The 12,207-nt window shown below is 40.5% G+C and overlaps 1 protein-coding gene across 1 annotated transcript in view; it reads left to right on the top strand.

Annotated features, from left to right (window-relative positions):
* LOC148068081 (aryl hydrocarbon receptor-like) overlaps positions 1-11,673 on the top strand; it is a 51,783-nt gene extending 40,110 nt beyond the window's left edge. The window contains exons 6-11 of the mRNA XM_087804488.1: positions 1,369-1,502; positions 1,637-1,839; positions 1,908-2,017; positions 6,968-7,109; positions 7,243-8,821; positions 10,801-11,673. Coding sequence (XP_087660614.1) covers positions 1,369-1,502; positions 1,637-1,839; positions 1,908-2,017; positions 6,968-7,109; positions 7,243-8,821; positions 10,801-10,947 — 2,315 coding nt within the window. The 3' untranslated portion in view covers positions 10,948-11,673. The remainder of the gene's footprint in view (positions 1-1,368; positions 1,503-1,636; positions 1,840-1,907; positions 2,018-6,967; positions 7,110-7,242; positions 8,822-10,800) is intronic.
* The last annotated feature ends 534 nt before the right edge of the window (positions 11,674-12,207 follow it).

Raw genomic sequence — 12,207 nt, 5'->3', positions numbered from 1 at the left:
GTTCCCGACCCCTGGGCTAGACCTTTAAAAGACACATTTAAAATGACAAGCTTACACACACGTACACACATACACACACATTTTATGGGTAAAAGTATTTGTGGTCTTAAGCAGTGTCATGGCCTTTGGATAAAAACTGTTTTTAACTCTATTAGTCCGAGCATTTAGAGACCTGAAGCGTCTGCCTGAGGGCGACAGTTCAAAGTTTTGGTGACCTGGGTGGGACGAATCCTTCAGAATGTTATTAGCCCTACTAAGACAGCGAGAGCTGTACAGTTCTTAGGTTAGGTTAGGTTAGGTTAGGTAGAACTAAATTGTTTTTTTCTAATTTGACACAGCAATACAGCAATTATTCATCAAAATAGAAATACAAATAAGAACATGAACAAAGAGGAATAAAAAGAAAGAACAAGATGATACAATCTAAGTCAAAAAATAAAGAACATATAGCAAAGAAAAAATAACAAAGACAAAGGATACAAAGACTAACATAGAATAGAACATCATGATACTTTTACTCCACTCCTGCCCCCAAACTCAGAATTAAACAATCTAATAGCCCAAGGAATGAATGAGTCCTTGAGTCTATTAGTGTTGCATCATGGGAGGAGCATTCGTGCTCTCCATCTGCTTCTCTGCTCACTGATGACAGTGTTCAGAGGATGACTGTCATCATCCATGAGAGACAGTAGTTTGTCCAGTGATCTCCTCTCAGCAACTGTCACCAGTGAGTCCAGCTTCATGCCAACCACAGAGCCAGCTCTTCTAGTGTAGGGAGTGAGCAACCAGTGATCTTTTGGGCTGTTAACAGCCCTTTGGAGGGATTTCCTGTCAGCCGATGTGCAGCTGGCAAACCACACACACATGCAGTAAGTCAGGATGCGTTCTATGGAGCTACGATACGATATACTCAGGAAGTACAGTCGCTGTTGTGCTTTCTTGATGGTGGCACCGAGAAACAGGAAACCTGTTACCCTCTCCACCTGTTTTCCCCACGATCAATTCATTCATTCATTCATTCATTGACAACCGCTTTATCCCGGGGTCGGGGTCGCAGGGAGACTGGAGCCTATCCCAGAATCATAGGGCGAGAGGCAGGGGACACCCTGGACAGGATGCCAGTCTGTCACAGGGCACACAAAGACAGACAACCACTACGGACAATTTCCCAAAGTTCTCAATTAACCAATTCAATTCAATTCAATTCAATTCAATTCAATTCAATTCAATTCAATTCAATTCAATTCAATTCAATTCAATTCAATTCAATTCAATTCAATTCAATTCATCTTCATAGTCCATGATTCATTCTGGGAGGGGCCACGTCAAACGAATAAATCGACGTCTTCCCTCTCTCTCCTCACGCAGAGATAGAAGCCGAGAGCAGCTCAGCTCTGGTCACCTACAACCCCGAGCAGCTTCCTCCAGAGAACTCGTCTTTCCTGGAGAGAAGCTTCGTTTGCCGCTTCCGCTGCCTTCTGGACAACTCCTCGGGCTTCCTGGTGAGTTTCTTAACCGAAGAACAACAACCTCAAGATGCCAAATGTCACATATATAAAGTCAAATCATAAACGCTTCTGACTGAATCAATGATAAGGTCACCTCACTAACATCTGAATGTTCTTGTTCTAACTAGGCGTTGAACTTCCAAGGACGCTTGAAGTTCCTGCATGGACAGAACCAGCGTCAGGACAACGGTGTCACGACACCTCCGCAGCTCTCCCTGTTCGCCATCGCGACTCCGCTCCAGCCTCCGTCCATCCTGGAGATCCGGAGCAAGAACATGATCTTCAGGACCAAACACAAGCTGGACTTCACTCCGCTGGCCTGCGACGCCAAGTAAGGCTCGACAGACAACCGCAACACATTAAAACGAGTTGAGGTTCTGAACTGTCCTTCCGTTCAAGGGGGAAGATCGTCCTGGGATATACGGAGGCGGAACTCCGGGTGCGAGGATCCGGCTACCAGTTCATCCACGCCGCCGACATGTTGTACTGCGCCGAGAACCACGTCAGGAGTGAGTTTCCGACTTCAGAAAAAATAAGAAATAATAATCCTAATAAAGTCTGGATATGGAGAAGGAATCTGGATAAATCCGTCCTGACGTCCAAATCAGATCAGAGCTTAATCACATAATGAGCGAACGCAGGACCGTAAAGCTGCAATTACTGCAGTGTCTGGCAAGAAAAGACAACAGACCAGGTGGATTTAAAGGGATAGTTCACCCTAAAATGAAAATTTCAATCATTTTATACTCTCGTGTCGACTAATGTTAGATTATTTTCAGAGTAATCTGTTCTTTTGAGAATTATAGAAAAAAATGTTTGTTCATTTTAATGTAGCGACCTGAGCATCTTCGTCCAAAAAGACACTTAAAAACATTCAAATACTTCCTTACTGCTGTTTTGTAACGTCCCTCTTGGATTGAAGCTAAACACGAGAAGAACTGTTCTATATTTAAAGCTTATTTGTAGTGAAAAAAAATCAATAACCAGTCTCTCAGGTTTAGGTCCAAGTATTAAGACACATTTATGCTGATAGCCTGGAATCTTCTGCTAAAAACAACCTTAAAATATAGATTTCTTTCAGTTCTGAAAATGTTCATGTCGAGGCTTCAATGCAAGAGAGACGTTACAGACGAGCAGTATGGAGGTATTTGGAGGTTTTTAAGGGTCTTTTTGGATGAAGATGAAGATGAAGACAACTGAGCTCCAATCACTACATTAAAATGAACAAACATTTTTGTCTACAAGTTGAACAAGGAACGGATTAATGTATGAAAAAGTCGAAGTCTCTCTGCAGTAAGTTCCTCATCATGACCATGTTTTGAACTTATTACTTTATAAAGTTGCTCTGAAATCTGGGCGAACGAGAGGTTACGAGAGTCTATTAACGTAACAATGGCTTCACTCCTCCAGCTGTAATCATGGCCCGCTTTGTTTATAGAACAAGTCCCTCGGAGGCGGAGAGTTCCGGGATTGATGATACTCTTAGACAAACCTCCATGCTTGACCAATCACAGCAGAGTGGGTGTGGTTATGGTCAACAAGATTTCATCTTCAGAAGAACAAAGTGTTTTCAGTGGGCGGAGCTTAAGACCATTTTCTAATGTCAATATTTAAATCAAAAGAGTTTTTTACAAACAAACACACACTGATGATACAATAGAGTCACACATCACAACAACACACATGTACTGATGATACAATAGAGTCACACATCACAACAACTAACACACACTGATGATACAATAGAGTTACACATCACAACAACACACACACATTGATGATACAATGCAGTCACAGATAACAACAACACACACACACAGTGATGATACAATAGAGTCACACATCACAACAACACACACACACTGATGATACAATAGAGTCACGCATCACAACAACACACACACACTGATGATACAATAGAGTCACACATCACAACAACACACACACACTGATGATACAATAGTGTCACACATCACAACATCACACACACACACTGATGATACAATAGAGTCACACATCACAACAACAACACACGCACTGATGATACAATAGTGTCACACATCACAACATCACACACACACACACTGATGATACAATAGAGTCACACATCACAACAACACACATGTACTGATGATACAATAGAGTCACACATCACAACAACTAACACACACTGATGATACAATAGAGTCACACATCACAACACACACACATTGATGATACAATACAGTCACAGATAACAACAACACACACACACAGTGATGATACAATAGAGTCACACATCACAACAACACACACACACTGATGATACAATAGAGTCACGCATCACAACAACACACACACACTGATGATAAAATAGAGTCACACATCACAACAACACACACACACTGATGATACAATAGTGTCACACATCACAACATCACACACATACACACTGATGATACAATATAGTCACACATCACAACAACAACACACACACTGATGATACAATAGAGTCACACATCACAACAACACACACACACTGATGATACAATAGAGTCACACATCACAACAACACACACACACTGATGATACAATAGAGTCACACATCACAACATCACACACATACACACTGATGATACAATAGAGTCACACATCACAACAACAACACACACACACTGATGATACAATAGAGTCACACATCACAACAACACACACACACTGATGATACAATAGAGTCACACATCACAACAACACACACACACTGATGATACAATAGAGTCACACATCACAACAACACACACACACTGATGATACAATAGTGTCACACATCACAACATCACACACATACACACTGATGATACAATAGAGTCACATATCACAACAACAACACACACACTGATGATACAATAGAGTCACACATCACAACAACACACACACACTGATGATACAATAGAGTCACACATCACAACAACACACACACACTGATGATACAATAGAGTCACACATCACAACAACACACACACACTGATGATACAATAGAGTCACACATCACAACAACACACACACACTGATGATACAATAGAGTCACACATCACAACACACACACATTGATGATACAATAGAGTCACACATCACAACAACACACACACACACAGTGATGATACAATACAGTCACAGATCACAACAACACACTGATGATACAATAGAGTCACACATCACAACATCACACACACACACTGATGATACAATAGAGTCACACATCGCAACAACAACAACACACACACTGATGATACAATAGAGTCACACATCACAACAACACACACACTGATGATACAATAGAGTCACACATCACAACAACTCACACACACTGATGATACAATAGAGTCACACATCACAACAACACACACACACATACACACAATAGTTAAACGTTAAGCTTCTTCCTTTAATGACACATTTATAGTCAAACAAAAGTATTACTAAATCCCATGACACTTAAATACTTCCTGGTGACTGTAACGAGTATTTTCAGTGACGATCAACTCTGTATCTGCTTCCAAAGCAACACTAGTTCAGCCTGAAGGTTGTTGGATTCAAAGCGTCTTGCTCGAGGGTAAAGTTACGTTTGCCGACTCAAACCTGGTCAGAGAGTTCAGACAGCTTTTACAAGTAATCCTGATGGATTACGGAGCAGATTTGAGCAAAGCTGCAGAGCTGCCAGAGAAGGCGATGCTGCTGACAAATCCACTGCATAAGCAACAAGAATCACAGCCATACGAGCATCGCTGTCGGCCCTGAACACGCTGTAGATTATTTTTCGATACTCATCAAGCTGAGTCCTGATGGCAACTCAAAATTATAACTTTATTAAATGTCGGTATTTCGTTATAAACTTTTTCACGAGCAGGTTTTTATGCCGTGATCTGTTTCCAGCTGAAAAATTAATCCAGTCACTGAAATGCTTTATAATAAAATAAATATGAGAGACGATTTCAAGGGCTTTGTATCGTAGTGTTTATCTTTATATCGAGTTTCGTAACAAGATTAACAACAACAACATTATATAGATTATAGATTGCTTTTATTTTGAAGCCATAAAAACTGCAACCTTTTGTTTCCAACCCAGTTTCAACTTGTTTCAATTTGTGCCTATTTATTTCTAGACTTTTTATGTACTTTGAAACTTTGATTCATGTACACTTTTATTTAAACATGCACTTTGAAGTTATCAGGAAGTTAAAGCGAGGAATAAACACAACAAAAGTCAGTTTTTTCTTGCGCCAGGAGGATTGAACAGAATTTCAGTTGCACTTTGTACTATTGTCACTTTAATACTAATACTACCTAAATGTTTCCTGTGGCTTTTTTTATGGCTTTTCCCCCCTAAAAGTATTCTATTGTTTAGAATACTTATGTTCATCTAATCGTCTAAATATCATTTTATATATATTTTTTAAATTAATTTTATTAAATTAATTATAATACGTTTTTAACTAGTGTTGTAACACCCTCACTATGTGCTTATACTTATGTTTGTTTATTTTTATTTGTCATTACTTAATTTTTTATTGTGCCTAATTAACTTATTATTATTATTATTTATTACATTAATACTTATTATTTTATTATTATTGTTTTGTTATTATTTTAATATGTGTCACCCCCCACTCTGTGTGTGTACTAATGTTTATGTCTTTTTATTTTTCATTGCTTTAGTTATTATTATTGTAATTTACTTTTTTTTTATATATTATTATTATTGTTTTGTTATTATTTTAATATGTGTCACCCCCCACTCTGTGTGTGTACTAATGTTTATGTCTTTTTATTTTTCATTGCTTTAGTTATTATTGTTGTAATTTACCTTTTTTTTATATATTATTATTATTGTTTGGTTATTATTTGTAATATGTGTCACCCCCCACTCTGTGTGTGTACGTATTTTTATTTATTTGTCAATAACCTTTTTTCTTTTTTTTTAAATGTAACGTTATTTATTATTGTGTTTATTATTTTTAATTAAATATCAGTATCCTATCATTTTTGTTGTATTGTTGACAATAATGACTTTTTTAATTATTTTATTTATTATTGGATTTTATTTTATTTATTATTATTAATTAATATGTTTGTATAATTATATGCGTTTTTCCTTTTAGCTGCTGTGATTAATTAAGATAAGATAAGATGTTCTTATATTCGTCCCACAGTTGGAAAATTTCAATGTTGTTCTTTATGTTGCAGTCAAGCCTGTTAGCATTTTTGCAACCGTATTACATATAAAAGTTATTATATTTTTGCACATAAAGATTGCACAGATAAAGGTTATTTAAGGACATAATCCTTGTAATACTAAAAGTAAAAGTACATTAGTTTTGAATTTTCATTTGATTCATTTTTCCAAAAGATGCGAGCAAATACCTAAGTGAACACAAGACAAATGTTTAGGTTTTAACATCTATACTTGTTATCCCTTGCAGTGATGAAGACCGGTGAAAGTGGCTTAACCGTGTTCCGCCTCCTCACCAAGGAGAATCAATGGAAATGGGTCCAATCCAACGCCCGCCTGGTTTACAAAAACGGCAAACCAGACTACATTATCGCCACCCAGAGGCCTCTTTTGTGAGTCTTTTCAGTTTCATCATGCTTTGACATGCACTCGCTTGGAAAGCATTTGGGCCGAGTATATCTATTTGACATTGACAGCTATGAGATGACAATGGCACCAATATTCTGACATTTTGCGTCTGTGCAGGGATGAAGAAGGAGGCGAACACTTGCGCAAGCGCTCCATGCATCTACCCTTCACCTACGCCACGGGCGAAGCTCTGCTGTACCAGTCCAACCATCCGATCGCAGCATTCAGAGACGGATGTCACGAGAAGAACAACAGCAAGTCCAAGAAGAGCCGGACTGACCGGCTAGCCAGGGACGGACTGGACCCTGGATCGCTTTTAGGGGCCCTGATGAGTCAAGATGAGTCTGTGTATGTTTGCCAGCCTGCCGTGGAGCCTAAAATGTCCTTTCACAGCAGTTTCTTTGGGGACCAAATGGATTTCTGTGACTCCAAACCCTTGAACCGAATTTGGGAAACGCCAACAAATGGCGTTGTGGGTCAGAGAATACCAGAGCCCAGCACCAGTTTTGACCCACTGCTGGCGACTCTGGATTCTCTCTCTCTGGAGAATCAGGGGGTCGTGGATTCCGGAGAAGCTGGCTGTTCGAACGGAGAGCTGTTTGGTGCTCTGGAAGGACTGGGACTGAGCGCTGAGGATCTGGAGTTGCTGCTGCTGGACGAACGGATGATCAGGGTGGAAATCGACCCTGATCACGTCCCCACTTTAGATGACCTGCTAACAAACGACGAAATCCTCTCATATATTTATGACACCCTCGAGGCTAAAGTTGAATCCACAGTACCGGGGAGTGCTGCTAAACCCTCAGTGACCGTCACATCATCATTGGTACCGGAGAGTAATCTCACCCTGGACTCGCATGTACAGATGCAGTACACTCAACGCAAGCCTCCGTTGATGGAGCAGGCTCCCATCATACAGCTGTCTCAGCAAATGCAAAAGCACCTGAACATGCGATCGTCTAAAGTCGCTCGCACCTGGAGCCCGCAGAGAGAAACTTTGTCCAACACCGTGGTAAACGGAGAACTTTTGGGGCATGCTCCACCGGCCACCACGAGGCAGTGGGACGCTCAGGACATTTTGTTAAATACAGGGATACAGTTAGATCATATGAACTCACAACAAGCGCTCTTCAACGGTAAGTCCTCAGAGTTGGACGAGCAGCTTCACCGTCAGCAGCATGGCCACCTTCAGCAGCAGCCAGTCGTCCAGAACCACCTCTCACAGATGTGCCACGCCAAGCAGAAGGCACCCAACCTTAACGGACTCTGTGGTGTCAACAGCGCCGAAAACCCAGCCCTTAAGGCTCCATGGCAGGACTTTGGCTACAGCAACGGGCTGGCTCCTCGACTGGACAACGGCCAAAAAACCCTCACGAACACCTCGCTCGATCTGTGCATGGATTACAGCATGCCTGAAATTGACAATGTGGATTATGCGATCAGCGGGAATGGTCTATTTGGAAACAGCATACAGCAGCACCGGCCCGAGTCAACGGTGTCGTCGTTTCCCGGGATGAATCACAAGCAGCACCAACAAATTGCCGTTCCACTGGCTCAGGTTATCAACAGTCTGTCACAATGCCCTACACCCAACAACTCCCTGGAGGAAATCCTGGGTGTCGGCAAACCATGTCTGCAACTTGACCAGTTTGGTTTGGTGACCTCGGAGATCTCTCACGATCCAAGTAACAATAAGGTGAGTTTTAGCGAAACTACGTTGCTATTGCTTTGTCATTTGTCAGAGTATTAGCATCATCTGTGGTCGCCTCATAGCAAGAAGGTTTCTGGTTAGATTCCAGGCCGAGACAACCTTTCTGTGTGGAGTTTGTATGTTCTCCCATGTTGCGTGGGTTTACTCCGGGAACTCCGGTTTCCTCCCACAGTCCAAAAACATACAGAGGTTGATTGAGAACTTTGGGAAATTGTCCATAGGTATAAGAGCGAGTGTGGTTGTCTGTCTTTGTGTGCCCTGTGACAGACTGGCATCCTGTCCAGGGTGTCCCCTGCCTCTCGCCCTATGATACTGGGATAGGCTCCAGTCTCCCCGCGACCCCCATAAGGGATAAAGCGGTAGAAAATGAATGAATGAATTGCTTGAACTGCAGCTCTAGACCAGTAATGACGCTTTTCCACTACACATTTCCATCCCAACTGGATTTTCGGCTTGACACTTCTTGGTTGTGTTTCAACCTACTGCTAACTGCTTGCTCATCACAATGGCTCGGAGCGAACGGTGTACTTACTGTAATACTTTCCTTCTCGCATTGTTTTTATTTCTTATGTTGGTCGTTGCACTGCTGACTCTCTACTGACTTCACTTTCCAACCAAACAATGGCTGGCAGTCAGTCAACGTTACCTCTTTAGTAGCTTGGCTCGCTTGGAGCAGGTATTCTAAAGTAAAAACTATTATATAACTTATATTACTCTGTCTACTGACTCTACTGACTCCTTCAAGAAACATCTGAAGACATTTTTATTCGTGCAGACTTTTCCTTGATTTTCTGGAACTCCTGTGTTGTTCTCGGCGTTATCTTGACCTTTTAAGTATATATTTTATTGAGTATTGTTTTGATTGTTTAAGCGCTTTGTTACCCTGGTTTGGAAAAGCGCTTTATAAGTATAAATTTCTTACTTACTTACATTGGAACTCGCTTAGCATATTTAGCCTCGTAACGTTCTGACATTTGACGAAAGTATACCTCAAATCAAAGGTGATACAAAGTAAGTAAGTAATTTTTATATAGCGCTTTTCTGATAATTACAGAAAATCAAGCTAACTTTTACGGACACATCTCAAGACAAATTTTGCGTTTAATAACGTCGACGCTGCATATATTTTTTTAGGCGTTGTTTTGGGTAACATTCAATACAGAGGGGTTAAAACCTACCATAATAATCTCCTATTGTGTGGATGGACAGTAAACTGGACTGGTCCTGCAATACAGACCATGTATATAAGAAGGTTCAGAGTAGACTGTACTTTCTGAGGAGGCTTCGATCATTTAACATCTGCAAGAAGCTCCTCTGCATGTTCTACCAGTCTGTGGTGGCCAGTGTCCTGTTCTATGCTGTGGTGTGTTGGGGTGGAAATGTGTCCAGGAGGAGTGTCAACAGGTTGGACAGGTTGATCAGGAGGGCTGGTTCTGTGGTTGGAATGAAGCTGGACTCACTGGTGACAGTTGCTGAGAGGAGATCATTGAACAAACTACTGTCCATCATGGATGATGACAGTCATCCTCTGAACACTGTCATCAGTGAGCAGAGAAGCAGAATGAGTGCACGAATGCTCCTACCCAGGTGCAACACTAATAGACTCAGGGACTCATTCATCCCTCGGGCTATTAAGTTGTATAATTCTGAGTTCGGGGGCAGGAGTGGAGTGAGAGTATCTGGATGTTCTGTTCTATGTTAGTCTTTGTATCCTTTGTCTTTGTTGTTTTTCTTTGACCTATGTTCTTTATCTTTATCTTTAGACTTAGATTGTGTCATCTTGTTCTTCCTCTTTATGTTCTTCTTCTTATTTTATTTTTTATGTATTATTTTTTATTGTTTATGAAAAATTGCTGGCTATTGGTAAAAAACAATTTCCCGAAGGAGACCTCCTGAGGGATCAATAAAGTTTTACCTTACCTTAACTTACCCTAATGGTTCTAACGATGTTCTGACCTGCACAGACGGAGAACGGCTGCCTTCTCGCCAGTACGTACCCCGGCTGCACTCTGCCTAATGGAATCGGACCGGCACCTCCGAGTGTTCAGATGCCCTGCCCCGAGACCCTGTCGAGTCTCCCCGACCCGCCGACCACCGGCTTCTACCTCTGACCAGCTGCCAGACACGCCCACGGACTGGACCAGCCTTACACAGCTAGACAGGACAAGCAAAACGTAGGCCTATGTGTTGAACTTTTTTAGTATGTTTTTTCTCTCTCATGTGCAGGAGTTAATAATGTTGTATTCATATTATCATAAGAGTTCTTTGTTTACAATAATGCAGTCAGTTTATTTTACGGAATACAGAGATGTTATTATGAGTTTTTTTTAATGGTTAAAAAAAAAAAAATCAGGGTTTTTTTGTTTTATTTCGTATATTGTGAAGGAGTGGGAAGAGTTGAAGTCGCAGTGCAGATGGAGTGAGTGCACTTCATGAATGTACAGATACACTGAGGGCAGAGGGTTCGCAAAGGTTTCCCTCGTTCAGTTCGCATTTTCAGCGTTAATGTGGTTTACATTAGGGCTGCACGTTAGCAGATTTTATACAGCTTTTTCTTTTGGTGATTGTTAGCCTCACAGTTGACCTTATTTTGCACTCTTTTTTTGTTTACATGTCCAGATCGAATCCTCTTATCTTTCCTCCTAAACACAAGAATATAAAGTGAGTCAAAGAAGTGTAGAAGGTCCAGACCTTAAAAATAGATCCCAGGAAACACACTTGTTCTAACTTTAACTAAAACAAAGTGAATGTTCTTGATCGTAATCTTCATCTTTATTCCCGTCGTCCAACAATTAATCAACATCTATTTTATCATCTATTCGATACACGTTTGCAGTCGGTTCGTGTGTGACCCGTGTGTGTCCCCGCAGAGGTGGAAAGTATCACGTTTACATGTTTACTTATACTCTTCAATACTTGTTAAAAACTTGAATGTCTGCTATTATTAGGTAGGACTTGCTTAAAGTTTTATTTTCATTTAGTTCATTTATTTTCCACAATTTCTTTGCAAATTGAATGAACCAAAGTTATTCAACAATAATTGACTTTTTATTTACAATTAACATAATAAAAATTAAAGCTGTTTACTTTTGTTTTGCAATTTCACTTCTAGCCTCTAGATGGCACTGAGGATGAGAGGATACAGTGACTCCTCCAGCAGCTTTTAAAGCTGATGTTTGGACATATTTTGGTTTGAAAACAAATGAAAGCAGTTACGACTTCGTCAAGAGTCATGTGGTCTGTAAATACTACAACACCAGAGCAAAGTACTGGACAATACTACACATATATACTTGTTACTACACTATCACAACACCAGAGTCAAGTACTGGACAATACTACACATATTTACTTGTTACTACACTATCACA

This window comes from Callionymus lyra, chromosome 12 (assembly GCF_982586985.1).
Source record: "Callionymus lyra chromosome 12, fCalLyr1.hap1.1, whole genome shotgun sequence".
NCBI lineage: Eukaryota > Metazoa > Chordata > Actinopteri > Syngnathiformes > Callionymidae > Callionymus > Callionymus lyra.
This window is presented reverse-complemented; position numbering and strand designations above follow the sequence as displayed.